The 22,837-nt window shown below is 41.1% G+C and overlaps 1 protein-coding gene across 1 annotated transcript in view; it reads right to left on the bottom strand.

Annotated features, from left to right (window-relative positions):
- URB1 (URB1 ribosome biogenesis homolog) overlaps positions 1 to 22,837 on the bottom strand; it is a 1,941,236-nt gene that overhangs the window by 1,504,981 nt on the left and 413,418 nt on the right. The window contains exon 10 of the mRNA XM_044071429.1: positions 11,452 to 11,589. Coding sequence (XP_043927364.1) covers positions 11,452 to 11,589 — 138 coding nt within the window. The remainder of the gene's footprint in view (positions 1 to 11,451; positions 11,590 to 22,837) is intronic.

The raw sequence follows: 22,837 nt of genomic DNA, 5'->3' as shown, positions 1-22,837 counted from the left end.
AATGGCTGGAGCCAGGCATTTTGTGAAGACTCTGGGAGGAGTGGATAAGCCAAAGGGAAGTGCAGAGAACTGATAATGCATAGAGCCTGCCCTGAAACATAGGTATTTCCTGCATGAGTTCCTGATAGGGATGTGCAGATAGGCTTCTTTTAGGTCTAGAGTGGTTAACAAGGCATCTTTGGACAGCATAGGAAGAAGCTGCTGAAGGGTGAGCATTTTGAATTTTAGTACCACCAGGCAGCTGTTTAGAATGGAAAGATCTAAGATTGGGTGCAAGTGCCCTCTTTTCGGAGTACCAGGAAAAGTCTGGAATAAAACCCTTGACCTATCTGTTCTGCAGGAACAGGTTGAATTGCCCTTATGGAGAGCAAGGATTGAACTTGGTTTTGTGCCTCTGCCCACTAGTTTGGAGGAAGGTCTGGAAACCCTTTTGGGGTTGGCAGTGAGTGGAAGTAAAATTTGTACCCCTGGGATACAATGTTGAGAATCCATCGGTCTTTGGTGATGGTGGTCCACTTTTTTGCATGATGGGCAAGTTTTCCTCCTAGGGGCACAAGCAGTTGGTCAGAGGTGAGGAGTGGAGTTGAGAAGTCACTGTGAATTCTTTCTCTAAGGGGGTGGCTTAGCACTCCCTGTTTTAGAAGTGGAGGCACTCCATTGCTTAGATTTGTTTTTCAATTGAATTGTACAGGTTATAAGCCACATTAAAGGTGGGGAAAGTTTTGAAATGATTTACTGTGGTCTCATTTTTTTATATCATAAAAACCTGGCATTTTAACAGGGGTCATCATCATCTTTCGTCTTTTCCCGTTAGGGGTCGCCACAGCGGATCATCTCTTTCCATTTCTTCCTATCCTCTGCATCTTGCTCTGTCGCACCAACTGCCTGCATGTCCTCTCTCACCACGTCCATAAACCTTATCTTAGGCTTTCCTCTTTTCCTCTTACCTGGCAGCTCCATCCTTAGCATCTTTTTCCCAACATACCCATCATCCCTCCTCAGCACATGTCCAAACCAACGCAATCTCATCTCTCTTGCTTTGTCTCCAAACTGTCCAACATGAGCTGACCCTCTAATATACTGATTCCTAATCCTATCCATCCTAGTCACACCGAGTGCAAATCTTAACATCTTTAACTCTGCCACATCCAGCTCTGACTCCTGCCTTTTTGTCAATGCCACTGTCGCCAACCCATATAACATAGCTGGTCTCACTACCCTCTTGTAGACCTTCCCTTTCACTCTTACTGGTACCAGTCTGTCACAAATCACTCCTGACACTCTTCTCTACCAATTCCACCCTGCCTGTACTCTCTTCTTCACCTCTCTTTCACATTCACCATTACTCTGAACTGCTGATCCCAAGTACTTAAACTCGTCCACCTTTACCAACTCTACTCCCTGCATCCTCACCATTCCTCTACCCTCCCTCTCATTTACACACATATATTCTGTCTTAGCCCTGCTGACCTTCATTCCTCTGCTCTCTAGAGCATATCTCCACCTCTCCAGAGTCTCCTCAACCTGATTCCTACTCTCACTACAGATCACAATGTCATCTGCAAACATCACAGTCCACGGGGCCTCCTGTCTGATCTCATCTGTCAACCTGTCCATCACCACTGCAAATAAGAAAGGACTCAGAGCTGATCCTTGATGTAATCCCACCTCCACCTTAAACAGATCTGTCACTCCCACTGCAGTCCTCACCACTGTCACACTACCCTCGTACATATCCTGTACCACTCTTACATACTTCTCTGCCACTCCCGACTCCCTCATACAATACCACAACTCTTCTCTAGGCACCCTGTCATATGCTTTCTCCAAGTCTACAAAGACGCAATGCAACTCCTTCTGACCTTCTCTGTATTTCTCCAACAACACACTCAGAGCAAACATTGCATCTGTAGTGCTCTTTCCTGGCATGAAACCATACTGCTGATCACTAATCATCACCTCCCTTCTTAACCTAGCTTCTACTACTCTTCCCCATAACTTCAAGCTGTGACTGAGCAATTTTATCCCTCTGTAGTTACTGCAGCTCTGCACATCACCCTTATTCTTAAAGATAGGTACCAAAACACTTTTTCTCCACTCCTCAGGCATCCTCTGACTTTCCAAAATTTCATTAAGCAATCTAGTTAAAAATTCCACTGCCATTTCTCCTAAGCACCTCCATGCTTCCATTGGTATGTCATCTGGGCCAACAGCCTTTCCATTCTTCATCCTCTTCATAGCTGTCCTTACTTCCTCCTTGCTAATCTGTTTCACTTCCTGATTCACTATCCCCACATCATCCAACCTTCTCTCTCTCTCTCATTCTCTTCATTCATCAGCCTCTCAAAATACTCTTTCCATCTACTCAACACACTCTCCTCTCTTGTGAGCACCTTTCCCTCACTATCCTTTATCACCCTTACTTGCTGCACATCTTTCCCAGCTCTGTCCCTCTGTCTAGCCAGTCTGTACAGGTCTTTTTCTCCCTCTTTAGTGTCCAATCTCTCATACAACTCTCCATATGGCTTATCCTTAGCTTTCGTCACCTCTCTCTTTGCCATGCGCCTCATCTCCTTATACTCATATGTCTACTTTCTTCATCTCTTTGACAATCCCACTTCTTCTTCGCCAGCCTCTTCCTCTGTATACTCTCCTGTACTTCATCATTCCACCATCAGGTCTCCTTGTCCTCCTTCCTCTGTCCAGATGTCACACCAAGCACCTTTCTAGCAGTCTCCCTTACTAGTTCTGCTGTAGTTACCCAGCTATTCGGTAACTCTCCACTGCCTCCCAGTGCCTGTCTTAACTCTTCCCTAAACTCCACTTCACAATCACCCTTTTTTAACTTCCACAATTTAATCCTTCACTGCTTTCATACTCCTCCTCCTCTTCTTGATCACCAACGTCATCCTACAGACCACCATTCTATGCTGCTTAACTACACTTTCCCCTGCCACCACTTTACAGTCTCCAATCTTCTTCAGACTGGCCCTCATACATAAGATATAATCCACCTGTGTGCATCTTCCTCCACTCTTGTACGTCACCCTATGCTCCTCCCTCTTCTTAAAATACGTATTCACCACAGCCATGTCCATCCTTTTCATAAAATCCACAATCATCTGACCTTCTGCATTCCTCTCCTTAACACCATACCTACCCATCACTTCTTCATCCCCTCTGTTCACTTCACCAACATGCCCATTAAAGTCCATTTTAACAGGGGTGTGTACACTTTTTATATCCACTGTATATTAAAATTTTTAAGTTAAGACCACAGACTTAACACAAGCATTAATTTTATCCAACTCACAAGCTAAGGATGAACTAATTGACCCTAGTGATTTGTCAGATATCAAAGTCACAATCTACTCTGTACAAAAATAGTACATATACCAAAAGTGAAACTTCAAATGAATTAATGAAGGTGGTAAACACGACTTGATCCACATGGTGTTGGACTTCAGTGGTATGTTGCATTTCTTTTCTTGTTTATGATTTTCATGGACAGGACATCAAGACACAGCCAAAGTCTGGACAGAGTTCAATTTGGAGAGGTAAGGACTGCACCTGGCTGCAGATGCTGCTGCTCTCTTAGTCTTAACAGTCTGCTATCTCCTGCATGCACTGGAATGACATGCTAATGACTATAAAAGGCAGTTGGAATGAAAATCAACACATAAACATCAAGGGTCATGGTCCTATGCTCAACTCCTGTATATTAAAGACTCACTGTAAAAATAAGCCATCTAGGAGCCTGGTACTTAACCTTAATATCAGATATTGGAGCTACAAAACTTATTTTCAATCCAAATTCATGTAGCGAATTCTCAATTACTTCACTCCAAACAAGCATGCCATTCCATTTTGGAAAAAAGGTGCATTTAGTTTTGGACTAGGGAGCATTCATCTTTAATATCATACCGTTATCCCTTGTATTAATATTATAAATAGTAAACATTAAACTGCATGAACAATTGGCCACCTCACCATATGTTTTGAAGACCACAATCACATTTCTCCTAACGAGTCTGTAATACACTAAACACAAGTTCGGTTTAACCAGATTTTAAGTATAACTTAACCTGGATATGCTCCTAATCTGTTTCATAAAATATCTCTGAACCTATTCTATCCAAGTGTGTGTGTGTGTGTGTGTGTGTGTGTGTGTGTGTGTGTGTGTGTGTGTGTGTGTGTGTGTGTGTGTATAAAAACATTCCATTCCAAATCTGATTGGCTGTGTGTCTCAAATAGGTATCATCATTTCAGTTTAGATAAAATCCTAAACATTATTCACATAATCCTAAGGAATCTTTTTGTAATCATCTGTACTGGATACTTGAACAAAAACTTACATGTATGTATACTCAAATCTTTCAACTTCATTTACCACTAATGAATAATTACAAGGGCATATAAAAAAATTACATAACTATAGGAATCAATCAGAACAGGTCAGAAAAGACTGGGAAGAGAGATTGGATAGGCAATTCACAAAGAAACAATGGGAGGACACATGCATAGCTCCCAAATGTGCAACAAAATCTAGAAGATTTAGGATTTTTCTTGAGAAGTGTTTGCATAGATACTTTTATAACCCAGGCATACTCCAAATGGCAAATATATATCAATATATGTGATGTTTGCAAATGTGAACGTAATATGGTTTGATTACTTTTATATAAATGTAAGTTTGCCTGTGTCAAAAATGATAATTCAACAAAGGAGTTAAAAAAAAATAACATAAGGATGCTTGAGATTAGTTTTTCTAAGACGCAGAACAGCACATGCACCAATAATCAATGAAACAGAATTACAATTTTCCATTATAAAGTGAGGACTCTTGAGGTTAGTTTTCTTACACAGAAAAGCACATAAACCGAAAGTTAATTTGCCCATCTAACAAGCATTTCTAGTTGTTTCTGCACAACATACACATCACGTAGATTAGAAACAATCACACCAATCATAGTGTTGTCTAAAAAATTACATTACCCATCTGGCGACTTGGGGAAATACAAAGCAAAATAATTAAACATCATGGTCTCTAGTAATGAACCCTGGGGAAGCCCCCTCCCCAAGATCTTGTTTATGAAACATTGTCACACATTCTGTTACCTAAAGGAATACTCTTTAAGCCAGTTACTAACCGAGAACAGAACACAAGACTTTATCTTCAAAGCTTTTACCAATGAAATGATTTCAGACTGAGGAATAAATGGAAGAGACAGGAGTGAGTAGCCCCTGCCAGCCTGTCCATCCTGGAGGGAGGAAGGCAGTTGTGGCTTGCTGTTTAAGTGACACAAAGTGTATACACCTGGATGCTATTTATGTTTCAATAAACATCTTACAATGCATATGTGATGAACTTTTTGTCCGATATTTATATCTAATGATATAATAGTCTTAGTTGTTCCTGTATACTAGTCATGTACTAAAGCAGAACTGTAAACATTTTTCTCTAAGTAAGCAACTGCTATAACTGAATGTAAATGTCTCCAGTTCTAATGAGTTCTATTTGATTTCTACACCTTAGTATGCAACAACTATATTCTGTTTATCTGCAGCTTTTCCACCGAGCCTCCAGTGAAAAAGGGCAGTTCTTGCCCACTTGAACTACTCCAGTAAACAAATACCAATGTTCTTCTCTTGGCTTTTCCCGGTTAGGGGTTGCCAGAGCGGAACTCCGGTCCGCTAATGATTGGCAGTAAATTTTTTTGTGGGTGCTGAGGTGCCAGCTCGACACCCAACCTTCAACGAAGGCACGAATAATAAAAACTGTAGGACTCTCACCTGGACTATAAGGTGCCCAACTTCCACGCAGACAGATGAACAGGTCAACTAGGTGAAGATAGGGGGTTGATTCAGCAAGGCCAGGAGATTTATTTTTTTTTGGGGGGGGGGGTGTGAAATACCGCAAATTAATATAAAAACATCTTCCTATAGCAAAACCATGCTGGTGTACACAAAACAGTACAGACTACTGATATTAATTTTAATATTAACTTCTCAAATAAATTTAGAAATATCACCTACTTCGCTTCTAGAAAAGAGCGGGTTGTTCTCTCCAGGTGATGTACAGCAGTTACCTTAGTTGGAGGAGTTCAAGTATTACAGCATCTTGTTCATAAATGAGAGTAAGGGTATTACAAAATGTAACACTGGACTGGGGTAGCTGACACTGTACTTAACTGCAGTGGGAAAATCAGAACTGAGTTACAAGACCAAGATCTTAATTTACCAGTCTATGTTCTCATCCTTACCTGTCACTGTTAGTTTTCTCCAATGATTGAAACGAGAAGATCATGAATACCCCCATCATAAGCAAACTTAGTTCAATCTAATTTACTTAGCTTTAGTATACAGAAACACAGTCACCAAAAAACAACACTACAGAACATTCTGCATAAAAAAAAAAAAAAACATCAAAACAAGTTAAGACAACATTAAACATACTAAATAACTAACTAAAAAAGTAAAAACTATCACTACAACATACCCAGATAAAAACAGTACCCATATACCAGTATCATTACCTAAAGAAAAGCATAGCACAGTAAAAATACCAGGTAAAAAGCATTCAAATATTAAATAAACATAAGCAACATTCATCTAAAGTCCACAGAAAACAGTGGCCACAATAAAGGAATAACCTGAAAGAAATTCAACCCCCAAATGGAAAGAGATGATCTCGAACTGAAAATACTGAAATAAGAACCCACAAAAATGTCTCATCCTGAAACATAAAGAATAGACCACCCATAATACAGTCTAGAAACAGTAATTAATTCAGAATCTTGTTGTTGTGTCTTTCGGCTTTTCCCGGTTAGGGGTCGCCACAGCAGAACTCCGGTCCGCTAATGATTGGCAGTAGATTTTTACGTACTGGCTTGCCAGGCCTAATGCACAACCTTCAACGAAGGAACGCCCATTCATGCATGTCGCCACACAGAAGACGCTCTAACTGAGAATCGAATGGGCAACGTCTAACTGTGAGGCGACAATGCTACCGCAGCACCACCACCATAGTAATTCAGAATCTTGTAAATAAAATATTATAATAAACATCCTGCTCCATACCTTCATTAAACATAACACCAAAGCCTAACACTAAAAGAAAACATAATAAATAAATTAAATAAGAGAGTTCTCTATAAAGAAAAGTAACGATTACATGTAAATGAAGAATCAGATTCAGAATGTGCTCAAAGTACTCCAGTAGCCATTAACTTAATTAAAACCATCTGTTCTATGTTCCAACCATACTACAGCTACTCACCCTAACTCCAAGCTCCAAAGCACAAGTCAAAATCCTAGCAAGTCTCTCAGACTCCCCTCCCAGGAATGAGCCACACCACATATCCAGCTTAATTCCTAAACATTCCTATTCCAATGCAAAAACTACACGAAAAAAAACTTCCACAAAATAACTTTATTTATTCATAAACACACACACACACAAAACACTAAACATTGCATCCCCTTCTCACAAAGAAACTAATTCCTGATAAAACAAAAACAAAATGCCTTCCCTTCTTACATACCAAAACCACTTCCAAATTATAATAAAGAAAAAGAAAAATACCAAAGTAAACAACATCCTAAAGATACACTAAAATGTAACTTCAGATTACCTAATGTAGACTATGCCAAAAACTTACTACTGGATTTAGTACTGTTCCAAAAACAAAACAAAACCACAACCCAATAAAATTAAAAGGAGACTCTAAATGAATACAAAGAATGCATAAAAAGTGGATACATGGAATACATGAGGATCTTGTTAAACAAAATATTTCATACTGTAGGGTTGCTAATCGTAACAAAATTTGCCCTAATACTATAGTACACAATATTAATCCAACAGCCAACCCCCACATATTCCACAATGACACACACACACACACACACACACACACACACACACACACACACACACACACACACACACACACAAATAATGTGAAGCATGCAGAAAGCTCAAACATAACTTTAGGAAAAACAACACAGTACATGTTTTAAAACATTAACAACTGCACATCTGGCTTCAATCTGGTCAAGATAGAAAGAATCTCACCCATAAACTGCAGCTTTTTCAAGTAATAGTTTATTCTAGCTTTTGAGCACCTGAACTAACTAAATTTTAAATAACTCAGAAATACTACTTAAACTCAGGAACGTATGATCTATATTCTAATGGAGATCAAGATAAATATTTTAATTTCTACATGCCATTTTCACTGCTTATCTTTTAGAATATATTAAGCACACATCAAAAAGATTCACTATGATAGTTTGTCAGTTTCTAATGCAAACTCTGCTGACAGGGTTCATAGGTGAATATCAGACTAACTGTCCTGATGGGCCATTTTAAGCCTAGCCAGTAACAAAAAGTTAGAATCAAACCCTACAATCTTTTGTCTATGAGGTGAAGACCTTAACCATTATACCAAACCCACCCCACTTGAATGCTCACATTCATAACATGCATTTAAAATGTAATATGAAACCTTTTATGTGTGTTCCTTTTTTCTCCATCTCTACCTGCTCATTCTGGGAGGTGGGGATAAAGCCCCAATGACCACACCTAGTAGTCTAAATGGTACGAGGCTCATGCTACAAGGAGTAGTGCTGCCCCCGACATCTCAGATGCTCAGGTAAGAGCCACCCACTCCAAAGCAAAAAATACAGCATCAATGGGACCAGACGGTGTCCCGGGCTGCGTCCCACATGAACTCCAAGAAGAGCTAAACCCAAACATAAAACTACTCTTCAATCTCAGCCTTACTACAGGATATATACCCAAAGAGTGGCATACAGCAACAGTGGTCCCTCTCCACAAAGGTGGTGCCTCAACGGATCCTGGAAACTATTGCCCCATAAGCCTGACTAGCTTGGTCTGCAAAGCTATGGAAAGGATCATCGTGGACCTCATAAATAAAGATATTGGGGACCTACAAACACTGGATCCTACCCAGTTCGGCTTTGTTAAGGGCAGATCCTGCCTCTTAAACCTGGTTGATTTCTTTGAAACAGTCACCAAGGCCATTGACGAGGGGAAGGTGGTCCACACAGCTTACCTGGACCTCGCAAAATACAATACCCCACTCGGACATTATAGATAAGCTCACCAGCTTAAATATAAACTCCTATGTCACTAGATGGGTTGCAAACTGGCTCAAGGACAGTACCCACATGGTTAGAAATGCTGGAGCCATGTCAGACTCCAGACCAGTTACAAGTGGCGTCCCACAAGGCTCAGTCCTGGGACCTCTCTTGTTCGGTATATATTTCTCGGAGGTACAGGCCAACACGGAAGGACTGTGGCTGACCAAGTTCGCAGATGACTGCAAACTGGGTGCCATAAGCGACTCTACAGCCGACATAAGCATCCTCCAAAAGGGCCTCATAGAAACAGACAACTGGTGCCAGAGTCATGGCCTCAAGCTAAACACCAAAAAGTGGATAGTCATCCCCTTTGGCAAAAACAAAGTGCCCACAAATTACCACATAGGTGGTAATCCATTAAGTACAGAAGAAGTAATTAGGGACCTGGGGACCCAAGTTGATAGCAATCTCTCATTTGACAACCACGTGGCCAAAGTGGTTAGAAGAACATTTTATATAGCCCACCTAATCATGAAGGGATTCACATCTAGATCAGGGGAGGTCATCGTGCCTCTTTACTCATCCCTCATCAGGCCCATAATTGAGTACAATGCCCCTTTTGGGATGTACCTTACCAGACACCTGCAGCAACTGGAAAGACCCCAAAAGTACCTCACCAAGAGGATCAAAGGGCTCAAACAGATGCCATATGCTGCCCGGTTAAAGAAACTCCAGCTCTACTCAGTGGCATACCGCCTGCTCAGAGGCGGTCTGTGCTTGACGTATAAAGCCATGTCCAACCCGGAATTAACGGACATGCTGCACCTCAGAAAATCCAAATCCCATAGAGCTACGCGCTCAAGAGACTTGAACCTCAGCACTGAAATAAATAGGACATGCTGGAGGGACAGATTCAAACCCAGAGGCTCTCTTCACTCTGGAATAAAATCCCAGTCCAGGTTAGGCAGAGTCCCTCATTGACTCTCTTCAAGAGGAATCTTGATGAGTGGATGGGAGATCGTAGGTTTACCCCAGGTATCACTTCTGTGTCACTGTTAGACAGAGGCACAGTATACTAACCTCGAAAAAGGGCATAGCAAAATTAATTTAAAATGGGTGGCGAAAGCCAAACACACTCTGGCTAGGCTTATAAATGCCCTAGGGCAGATAGCCTAGTATGAACCTATGAACCTATAAATCTCCAATCACTGCATGGCTTCTCCTTTTTTCCTACCTTATTTAACTAATTTCTTTGAAGCAAAGACAAAATTGTTCAGAAGCCACTACGATGTTGTAAACGAAAGATGTTTATTATATAAAACTAGCGCTTTCACGTACTGCCAAGGTACGCTTCTTTAGGTTTATACATCAGCTTAATTTCATCCATATTTATACAAATAACCTCTTACTAATTAAATAATTAAAATGAATTCATTGTATGCAATCAATTAATTAACTAGCTAATCCTTCAATTATGTTCCTTTTTCATCTTACTTTTTTAAACACACAGCGTGTATTAAATAGAACACAACACGAAATCCAACTACAACAATACGTGCATTTAAAGGACATTCTATTGAATCTTTGAAGCAATGCTAGAAACAAAATCGGTGAACACAACCCACATAGCATGCTTTTCACAAAGTGCAAAACTATAACGCAAAAGGAAAGAAAAGCTGTTTAATCCTGTTCTTTAAAGGAATAAGACAAATCTGAATGGAATTACACTGAGTGCTGAAAATGATTACGCTAAAAACCACTTTCAGCTGTGACTTGCTTTTTCTTCACTGCTGTGCAATCGTGGAATTCGTATATACAAATTAGGGTATGTGGGGGATCCTCCCAAATGGGTCACAGGGGACCTGTCCCTGCAAAAAACCCTGTTTTTGATTCACTGAAAGTATGTTTCACTGTTCTCAAAATATACACTGTAAAATTAATATTTTGAGGATTTTTTTATGCTTCTTATGCTTTATTACCGACTTTTGGTGGTTCTTATTTTCAGTGTAGCCATTTGAAGTTATTGGTAATCAGGGAAACTGCACACAGAATCATCATGAATGCCTGTATACATACAGCAGATTATCTTCTGAAACCAATCATATCGTCCCCCCCACAGTCTCAAGCCCTATATTCAGATATCAATCACTGCAAAAAGGCTCCACATAAAAAATGCAAAATAAAAATACTATCAAACACATTTTTATTTTATGTGGAGCCACACTCCTTCATTTGTATGCAAAGCAATGTTAGAAAGACTAACTGTATGTGAACATTTTTTTTTAATCAGCGACAGCTCTTTGATTTGCCAAAACGTTTTTGCCAGAACCACAGAAAACTTACATTTAATCCCTGAGAAAACATGGCTTTAGTACACACTGGAGGCACTGTAGTTATCATCACCATTGAAAGCAGACGAGGAAAAGGAATAAATTCGGAAGTGTTAAAGGCCTTGGAAAATTCTGGCTGAGCTTCATAAATCTGGAACAAAAAAGTAAACATACCAGGCTGCAAATATGAGAATCTCATTACATCTCAAATGAATGAAAAGTGCAACAATAATCATTACGATACTCAGACTGTCTGAATGCAGTCATATTTTACTAGATCAACAACACAAGACAGTATACAAAGAAAGTAATGGCAGATTTCTATGATGATTACATTTTATAACACACCTATACTGCGACGGCCAAGTAACATCACAACACTACAGAGTTTAAAGTGCTACATTTCTCTTACAGTTAATGACTTTAGCAAGTCTGCAAGTCCTCACAGTAAATAAGGGAGCCAGGGTTTCCCTCCACAAACCAAAGACATGCTGTTAGATAAGCTCTTTAAATTTCTCACAAATCTGCACACAGTGTGTGCATCCTGTGATGAACTGGGGTTCTGCCCAGCCCAGATCTTTGCTTGCACCTACTGAATGCTAGAGTATACTCTTGGTATCCATCAACCGTGAACAGGATTGACCAAATGGATCAGTACTCTCCTCTGGACAACAAATATATGAATAAATAAAAATGAAAAAGAAACAGGAAGGAAATAGTCAAAATAAAAGGGAAAGTATAAAAGACAACAAGGATAAACAGGAAGATATTTTTTAAAGAAGAAGAAAGTACAGTTGTGTATACCTACCATAAATGTAGATGTTCGAGTGTCTTCACTGTTGCAGTCATAACTGTAGGGTACTCCTGCCGGCAGGCAGCCCGAGGTCGGCCAGAATATTAAAGTCTGGGTCCGGCGTCGGCTGTATCAGCTAGAACCCTGACGTCAGAGCGCATGGGTATGAAGCTGACAGCCGACGCCATCTTCTCCAGCCTTTCTTGCCCCTGATGTCAGAAGCCCCCATAAAACCAAAAGGTGTCCCTAGGGAAACACAAATACACCAGAAAGGTAGTGGAAAAGGAAACACAGTAAGCAAAGAGAAGCAAGAGGGGTCTGGAGGGAGGGAAACACCGACTGCAACAGTGAAGACACTCGAACATCTACATTTATGGTAGGTATACACAACTGTACTATGTTCTTCGTGTTTCACTGTTGCAGTCATAACTGTAGGGTAGAATCCCAAAGCTGAGAACACGGGAGGAGGTTATGAAGAAGAAGGAGCAGCTAGAAGACCCTGCAAGACAGCAGAGGCAAAGCCTGCCCTAGACTTAGAGTACAAAGGGAGGTTATAGTGCTTGGAAAAGGTATGCACAGAACTCAAAGTGGCAGCCTCCAGAATGTCCTTGGTTGGAAATCCTCTGAGAAAGGCTGCTGAAGTGGCAGCTGCTCTAGTAGAATGAGTCCTGACGGTACCTGGAATCTGTTTTCCATAAAGAGAGTAACAATATCTTATTCCATGAGCAATCCATTTGGAAATAGTTTGCTTAGAAATAGCTTTACCTAGAGAACTGGAAGTAAATGAGATAAGCAGTTGATCTGATTTTCTGAAACTTTTAGTTTTGTCCAGGTAAAAACGTAGTTGCCTGTGTACGTCCAATGAATGCAAAATCCTTTCCCCCTTATTTTGGGGTTTTGGAAAAAAGGTAGGAAGGTGAATAGTCTGATTTAGAGCCACTCTAAAAACTACCTTAGGCATAAAAGTAGGATTGGTCCTCAAGGAAACTCTGTCTTGATGGAAGATGAGGTATGGTTCCACGGCCATGAGGGCTTGTAACTCAGACACCCTTCTGGCAGAAGTCAAGGCCAACAAGATAGCTGTCTTCCAGGATAAGAACTTAATATCCGCAGAGGCAGCAGGCTCAAAGGGAGGCAAAGTAAGCTTTTCCAAGACATAGTTGAGATCCCAAGGAGGGACAAGAGGAGATCTAGGAAGTCTTAAATTCTTAGCTCCTCTCAGAAATTGTCTAACCAGCTGGTGGGAAAAAATGGGAGGATCACAACTGAAATGAGCCGAAATAGCAGAAGCATGAATTTTAATGGAAGAAAAGGAAAGACCTTTAATCAAAAGGTCTGAGAGATAAAGTAAAATAGATGGAATATCAGGTATTAAAGGATCAGAGCCACGATCCTGCATCCAAATACAAAATCTTTTCCATTTAGAAGCATAAGATTTCCTTGTACTAGGATGCCTAGCTTCCAAAAGAAAATCTAAAACTTGTTTAGGAAGAGAAGAAGGAATCAATTGCCTTTGATGAGCCAAGCTGCCAGGCAGAGAGTCTTGATATGAGACTGAAATACCTGACCCTGATGCTGGGACAGTAGAGAATGGGTCAGAGGAAGACTCCAAGGAGGTTCCAAGCAAAGGTGCAGTAGAGTAGGGTACCAAAACTGATGAGGCCAATTTGGAGCTATCAAAATGATCAGTTTGGGTTTGTCCAGCTTTATCTTTAGCAATACCCGAGGCAGAAGAGGAAGAGGAGGGAAGGCATATCCTGAAAGATTCCTCCAGCTGAAGGACAGGGCATCCACTTTCCAAGCTGTCTTGTGGAAGGACCTGGTGCAAAAGAGAGGCAACTGATGGTTGAGATGGGATGCAAACAGATCTATCTGAGGACAGCCCCAAACTGCAGTTATCTTGCTGAATAAGTTGGGGTCCAACATCCATTCGTGAGGGTCCAAAATGTTTCTGCTTAGGCTGTCTGCTAAGAGATTCTGATTTCCTGGAATGAACTGTGCCTGAAGATCCAGATTCAAATTTAGGGCTGTGTCCCATAATGTCATGGCTAGTCTGCAAAGGGGGTAAGAGTGAGAGCCCCCTTGCTTGTTTATGTACCACATGACTGTGGTATTGTCTGTTCGAATTAGCAGAGGTCCTGGCTTCAAAAGAGTCTGGAAGGCTAGAAGAGCATTTTGGACTGCTAACATTTCTTTTAAGTTGATGTGCCATAGAAGGTGTTTGTCCAAGAACCCTGTTGGCATTTGTCTAGAAAATGAGCTCCCCAAGCATAATCCGAGGCGTCCGTGGTTATGATCCGAGTAGGTTGAGGAAGACGAAAGGGCTTCCCTTCATTCAAAACACACGCCCTGGACCACCAAAGGAATTCCTTCTGGAGGCAGGGAATCAGTGGAATCATTGTATCCAGACTGTGGCAATGCTGAGACCATACACTCTTTAGGTACCATTGAAGTTTCCTCATGTGAAGCCTCGCATTTGGAATCAACAGTATGCAAGAGGCCATGTAGCCCAAAGCCTGCAGGAATTTCCTTGCAGTGAGCTGAGTCAATGTTGCCAAGGTGTTGAAGATTGAAGCCAGCTGTAACTGTTTTTCCGGAGTAAGGAAGGCCATCTGTAAACTGGTGTCTAAAAGAGCTCCCAAGACGGTCATTCGTTGAGAAGGAATCAAATGTGACTTTTTTGTGTTCACTGAGAATCCCAGTAGAAGGAGAAGACGTTGAACAAAATGCAGGTGTTGAAGTAAAAGGTCTTTGCTGTCTGCCTGAATTAGACAGTCGTCCAGATAGGGGTAAATCTGAATCCCCTGAAGTCTGCAGTAAGCTACTACTGGAGCCAGGCATTTGGTGAAAAGTCTGGGCGCAGTAGATAAGCCAAATGGCAGTACAGAGAATTGGAAGCGTCTCGAGCCTGCCTTGAATCTGAGGTACTTTCTGCATTGTTGCCTTATGGGGACGTGTAAGTAAGCCTCTTTTAAGTCCAATGTTACCATCCAAGCATCTTGTGAGAGCATTGGAAGAAGTTGTTGAAGTGTAAGCATCTTGAATTTTGGAATTTCCAAAAAGGTGTTTAATATTGAGAGGTCCAGAATAGGTCTCCAGGAGTTTTGTTTTCTTGGGACCAGAAAAAGTCTCGAGTAAAAACCTTTCCCCACCTCTAGAGGTGGAACAGGTTCTATGGCTCTTAAGGCCAATAAAGCGTCCACTTGATTTAAGGCCTCTGTCCATTGATGTTTTGGCAGATCTGGCCAGCCGGAAGGCTTTGGCAGAGTGTATAAGTGGAATCTGTAGCCTTTCAAAATCACGTCCAACACCCATTTGTCCTGGGTAATGTGAGTCCAATTTTGGTAAAAAAGAGAAAGTTTTCCTCTGAGAGGGGCATCCAGGAAAGGAGGACCTGAAGCCCAACAGAGGGAGTCATTGGGTTTGCTTTCTTTGGGTTTGAGGTCTGTCTTCTCCCCTTCTAGGTGAAGAAGCAGTCCACTGTCTAGATCTATAAGAGGCCTGAGCCTGCGCCCGACCTCTGGAGCGTCTATATCTTCCCCTTTGAGGCCTGTCAGAAGTGGGAAAAGACCAATTTTTGGAGGGCCAATTTCTGGAAAATCTAGGAGGCTGCACTTGCAAAAAATCTTTTACAGTCTGCATAGATTTGGCTTTTTCTTCCATCTTTTTAATAACTTCCTCAGCCTTAGATCCAAATAAGACATCATGCTGAACAGGAGCATCTAGCAATTTAGCCTTAACTTGTTCAGGCAAATTCTGCTCACGAAGCCAAGCATGTCTCCTGATAACAGTACCAGAGGCAGCCGCCCTGCAAGAAGCCTCTAAGGCATCAAAACCACAATGTAAACTATGTTTGCTAACTTGTTCAGTTGCATGCAACACATCCTGTAATTCCTTGTCCTCAGCACATGCAGAAAAGGTAGAAAGCCTTTGTTTTAAAACAGATAAAATAAACTGTTGATACTTAAACATGTGAAACTGGCAATTAAAAGCTCTAATAGAAAGGGTAGCTAAAGTATAAACCTTTTTGCCCCACCTGTCCAAGGCAAGAGAATCCTTTTCAGAGGGGATAAGATTCTTAGAGGAGGTGGCCTTAGCAGCCTTGGAACTCTGCGAAATAGTTTCAGGATCAGCAGAAGGGTTGTTAAATAAGAATTGATGGGAATCAGGGACCCTGTAAAATCTATCAGGCTTAGAAGGAGCAGGCGGCATGGAATCAGGATTCAAGTTAGCTTCAGAGAAGGCATCATCCACAATGTCAAGTACAGGAGGAATAGCCAAAGGCCTGTGCTGAGGGAGAAGAAGAAATTCCCTAAGTCTCTTTTTGGAAGCAGAATAATCCTGACCTTCCCAATGAAAATGCTCCCTCATCTCATGCAAGGTTTCCCCAAAGAGAAATCTTCAGGGGGGGAGGCAGAGGGAACAGAATCCTCTGCATCCGAATCCTCATAAGGAGGAAAAGAGTAATCCTGATCAGAGGAAGAAACAGAAGATACAGAAGCCTGATCAGAGGAATCATAAGGGATATCCTGTCTAGGCCTTTTCTCAGGAGGAGGGTTAGAGCCCCTAATCATAGTTAATAAATCCTCAGCCATCCGTAGTAATTGCTTCTGAGTCTTAGGAGCTGAATCCGAAGAAGCTTGAGCAGAAAGTCTGGGTTTAACAGGAGTCTTTGACTTAGCCTTTGTCTTTGTGGAAATAGTAATGTGTGAAGGCCTGAAGACCCCTCAGAAGCCGGTACCTGCACAGCGGTTCTGGACCCATCTGAAGGAGCGACGTCCGAAGGTCCTGCAGCAGACAAATTACTAGGCCTAGATGGCTCCCCATGTGAGTCCGTGTCGGCCATCAGTTCTGAAGTGGTGGACGACAGGGGCTGCAAAAGCGCCTCACTGACGACCGCCAAACCCGAAGCTGGCTCCGGCTGCAAAGTATCCTGTTTGGACCTCGGAGGCCTGTCCTTGTCTTTGCGTTTCTTCTGTATTCCGGTAGTCGGTAAAGTATCCGACGACATCCTATAATTAAATCGTCTACCGAAGTAATTCAAGGCCCAATCGTACCTACGCTTAATAGTGCGAGAAATAAACCTGGCACAGAACCGACAGCAAGAAACGTCGTGGTCAGGGCCTAAGCAAGGTAGACAGTAAGAGTGGAAATCTTTATGAGGTATTTGTTTTCCACGCGCTACACAATTATTAACTTTTTCTGACATCGGATGAGCAAGAAAAAGGTTTCCCCAACGGGGTACTTAGCTTTGAGAAGAGAAGTATAATTCGGACCGACGACAATCACACCAGGTTGTCTTGAAAAAGCCAACCAACAACTAGCGAACTGCTTTGCACCGCACGGCAAGAAAGACTGGAGAAGATGGCGTCGGCTGTCCGCTTTATACCCATGCGCTCTGACGTCAGGGGTCTAGCTGATACAGCCGACGCCGGACCCAGACTTTGATATTCTGGCCGACCTCGGGCTGCCTGCCGGCAGGAGTACCCTACAGTTATGACTACAACAGTGAAACACGAAGAACATCAGGGAGTTGTAGAGCTGTAGAAAGGAGCATGAGAAGGTAAGGAAGTGTCTGGTGTAGCAGATAAGGGAAAAATCTGAATCAGAATTAAAAAGCAATATAAAAGGGAAGGGAAAGAATGGAAAGCCAAAAATCTTCAGTTATATAAGTGAAAGGAAAAAGGTTAGGCAAGAGCTGGAGTCACTATGGAAATATGAGGGCAGGTACAGAAAAAAAAGGTGAACAGTCAGAAGTGCTGACCAAGTTCCTTCACTCAGTACTTACTGTGAAGAAAGGTGGCACAGTAACTGCAGAGGGAAGTGACAAGCGAAGAGAATGGAGGATGTTTAGGCAAAAGTTAAAAACTAGCATATGTGTAAAGACTTAAGAAGGACAAAGATCACACTCTACAAATAGTGCCGACCCAGGGCACTAGAAAAAATGGCAAAGACTAAAATGCCACAATTCACAGTGAATAAATTGCTATATAAGCAGGTTACAAAGTGAGTTGGTAGTGAAGACTAAAAGGGAAGATTGTGGAATCTAAATGAGACTCTACTACTGTGTTAAGTTTTTCTCCAGGTACAGATGTAAAAAGGAGACCTTAATCTCTGGAACATTTTAAAGCCCTTGTTTTCAGCCTTGTCAATAAAACCCAGAAAAAAGAAAAAAGCACTTTATGACCATTTTCGAATATCTATCTCCCCTACCGTGTCTCCTGGCCCTGTGTTGCACGCCAATTCACTTGTTGCTTTTACCTGTGTTTATGGACGGTGCCCCCCTCCCTCATTCTGAACATTCTTGTGAGGACTGCACTGCGAGATAGTTCATGTTGGAAGCCACATAATACTCTACCTGAAAGGGACCGCTTCCTCCAGCTTACAGTTTCACTTGTTGCTTTTACCTGTGTTTCTGCACGGTGCCCCCTCCCTCATTCTGAATATTCTTATGAGAACTGCACTACGAGATAGTTTGTGCAGGAAGCCACATAATACTCTACCTGCAAGGGACCGCTTCCTCCAGCTTATAGTGTAGGTGCTCCTTACAAAGGAACTATACAACCCTTCTAAGTTCAAAGAGGCCTTTAATTTTAGAAGTTTGTACAAGGCTTCTTATAACTGTATGTAATTTAACTGTCCTTACATTGGTGTGCACACAGCCTGGGTCCTAACTTAAGAGTCCCCCTTTTGATAGCTTGCTTCCTTTACTAGTCCCCCCAACCTATCTACCTCCTTAATAAAAGGTTTACTTCCTCTGTTCTCCCATTCCCTACATAACTCTTTTCTCCCCCTAAATTTAACCCTGTGTCTAGTGCTGCAGAACGCAGTTCTCTACCTGCCAGCTCCCCAGGGCCACTAACACCCCCATTACTCTAGCCACCCCAAGAACCTTGTGCATGCTGCAGTAGGACTCTTCCCATATAGTTATTCTTTCTAAAAACTACCACTACAACTTACCTCAATTACAGCTCTCTCCATTTTTTTTCCCTGATTGTTTTTCTTTTCTCGCCGGGTGTGCGATTTGGTGTCAATTATCACAGCACCCTGTCCTATCAAAGGATTTACTGTTCTCTGTCCCTCCCATACCCTCAAACATCTGGACCAAGTTTATTTAGGCTTCCTGAGATATGGGCGCCATTTTTGAATATCTATCTCCCCTACAGTGTCTCTGATTGCATTTTAAATGTCTGGACCTGTTCTTAGTCTGCTTGTAGCCTGTGAAGAGTATCAATTGTTAGTAAGCATCTGAATATTTCAAGCGTAAGTCTCTGGACTTATCATAACTATCTGGATTCATTTTGTAGCCTGCATTAGCCTGTATTTTTACATCCAAACGCCACTCTGTAAATGCCTAAATCACTGTATTTGCGACTCGTGCATACCTCTTTGTGAATTGGGATATTGTTCTACTGCCTACACTTGAAACACACAGCTGGCTTGTTGTAAATTGCTACAACCATATCCTAAGCAAAGTCGTTCAGCAAGGGCAGTGCGTGTAACAAGGTAAAACCTACCCCCCCCGCATTTCTGTGCGGCGTCATTGTTAATGTAGCAGTCTGCAGCTTTGGGCCATTTTTTCTCTGTAATGGTATGTTACAACTGCATTTCATTATTACACTTTGGTTTCTTGGGCTCTTACTTGCAAAAGACAATCATTGACTGTAATAGTAACAGCATATGCACGTGACCAGAATAGGAGGTACACAAGTGTGCCAATAATTTAGTCTGCAATATACACTGCTGCCTACATGCAAGAATATTGTTTTTTGCTTGGAATGTTATGTATTATATGCTTTATGTTACCTTTAAATGCTGGAACTGAATGCTTGGAATAATTATATCATATATCAGGTGTTTTATGTGACCTTTAAATACTGTATTTGCTTGTTCTAATATTTTTCCGCTGGTCTTGGTGTACTGCACTCTAATACCTCTTCTCTCACCCTCTCTTTCAGTTCACTTGTTGCTTTTACCCATGTTTCTGCATGGTGCCCCCTCCCTCATTCTGAAAATTTTTGTGAAGACTGCACTGCGAGACAGTTTGTGCGGGAAGCCACATAATACTCTATCTGCAAGGGACTGCTTCCTCCAGCTTATAGTGTAGGTGCTCCTTACAAAGGAACCATTACAACCCTTCTAATTACAAAGAGGCCTTTAATTTTGGAAGCTTATACAAGGCTCCTTACAACTGTATGTAATTTAACTGTCCTTACATTGGTGTGGACACAGCCTGGGTCCTAACTCAATAGTCCCCCTGTTGATAGCTTGCTTCTTTTACTAATTCCCCCCACAACCTATCTACCTCCATATTAAAAGGTTTACTTCCTCTGTTCTCTCATTCCCTACATAACTCTTTTCTCCCCTAAATATAACCCTGTGTTTAGTGCTGCAGAACGCAGTTCTCTACCTGCCAGCTCCCCAGGGCCACTAGCACCCCCATTAGTCTAGCCACCCCAAGAACCTTGTGTATTCTTCAGTAGGACTCTTCCCATGTAGTTATTCTTTCTACAAGCTACCCCTGCAACTTACCTCAATTACAGCTCTCTCCAGTTTTATTCCCTGATTGTTTTTCTTTTCTCGCCAGGTGTGTGATTTGGTTCTACCCCCGCTCCGTTCGTCCTTGCTGCACTCGGGCTCACTCCGCTCCCCTACCCTACCCCCATTTCCACCCACCCTCACTTCAATTACATTTATTTTCACCTTAGCACCACCCCCTCATCTCACAGCTAATTACATCCACTACACACTCTTCCTTTGTAACTTACAGCCACCATTGGTTATTCCTATTACCTCCAGTTACTCTTAGCCTCCTCCTCCTCCACCTACTCTACTTCTTACACTTCCTTTAGTACCCCTCACCCAATAACCTACAAAACTCTTCAACACTTCTACCAAGTATAACACTATGCCACTTAGACATACTCTTATACCCCTCATACTCCTGTTACCTTTAACCTTCCTACTATAACTTACCTCACTCCAACTTAGAGACTTCTATCAGAACACCACCTCCAAAATCTCTACCCATAGTTTACCATCCAATACGTACCATGACATCTCACCTAACCTATACCTAACAGACTGCATTATTTGCTTTAAATCAAAACTACTCCACCTAAACTGTAAACTCAACTCACACCCGCCTATCCACCCATACCACAGCCTAAGAAAAAAGCTAGAACTCTGTACTCTCCTACATAAGCCCTCTAAACTAACCTTATGCGGAGATATCCATCCCAATCCTGGCCCCCCAACCTCATCCCCAAGCCCACACAGCTCCCTCAAATCCTTAAATATAACAACAATCAACCTTCAAAGTATTCGAAATAAAGTCCCTCAATTCCATGCCTGGACAGCACATAACAAATCCGACATTATTGCTGCCACAGAAACCTGGCTTAAACCTTACATTAAAAACTCTGAATTCCTTCCCCCCTGGTTTTGCATGCCTACGCTTAGATAGGACCCGCAAAAAAGGTGGTGGAGTAGCTCTGATCTATCCAAATAGCTTCATCATAGTTCCATACAATTTACCTATACTGAACTTCTCTACTGCCGAACTCAACTTTCCTAAAAATAAATGAATACAAAGACCTCTGTATCACTGCCCTGTACATTCCCCCTGGCAATAACATTACCATATTAGTATAAGTATAACAAACTTCGGACTCACCACGACCAAACTATAAAACTGGTAAAATTTAATTAAGACTGTAAGCACTTTCAAGTATCTTAAATACGCTTCCTCAGACCATGAACAACAAAATAAAACTGTAGGGTTATATAGTAAAGTGCAGCTTCATAAAGCAATAAAACAATAAAACAATTAATCAATTTAACTCATTAACAAATCTAAAAGCATCAAAGTTTCTTCAAATTCAACATGAATATGCAATGAATACAAGCCCATGTATGCTTAAAGATACACATACCATTACTATCATGCCCTAAACAAAATAAATTTCATTTAACTGAACAAATATAAAATAGTATATGTATTGTTGGATGGTAAACACTGTTACACAATTCATAGTTGTACAAATCTAAAAGTGGTTATAACTAAATAATTTACATAAATATATAAGGTATACACATAAAACTATTGAATGGATGAATAAATGAATTAATAAATATAATTTCTAAATTTGAAACAGATAAGAATAGTAATTATAATTGATTAATCAAGGAACCAATATTTAATAAATATCAAATAAATATAAAATAAGGTAACTAGCTACTATGAATATCTTGAATCATTTAATAGACTTTCTGTAGCATATAATATTACTATGTGTTTACGTAAAATAAACACAAGTTAAGCTGCCTGTGCCAGGTTAATGGAGAAAATTCTTTATATATATATATATATATATATATATATATATATATATATATATATATATATATACATAATTACTACAAAATTATGAACCAGCTCATCTACGTGTGTTAAGATAGGTGGCTATGGGCACCCCTTGTGCTAATACATATGCCAATCTAGTGATGTATCAATGGGAAAGGGAATATGTTTTTACTCATCATTTGTTTAGTAAAGTCCTGGTATATAGGCGTTTTGTAGATGATATTTTAGTTGTATGGGATG

Source organism: Protopterus annectens, chromosome 5.part0 (genome assembly GCF_019279795.1).
Source record: "Protopterus annectens isolate FY-2018-M chromosome 5.part0, PAN1.0, whole genome shotgun sequence".
Taxonomy (NCBI): domain Eukaryota; kingdom Metazoa; phylum Chordata; order Ceratodontiformes; family Protopteridae; genus Protopterus; species Protopterus annectens.
Note: the sequence above shows the minus strand (reverse complement) of the source record. Positions and strands in the feature narration are given on the sequence as shown.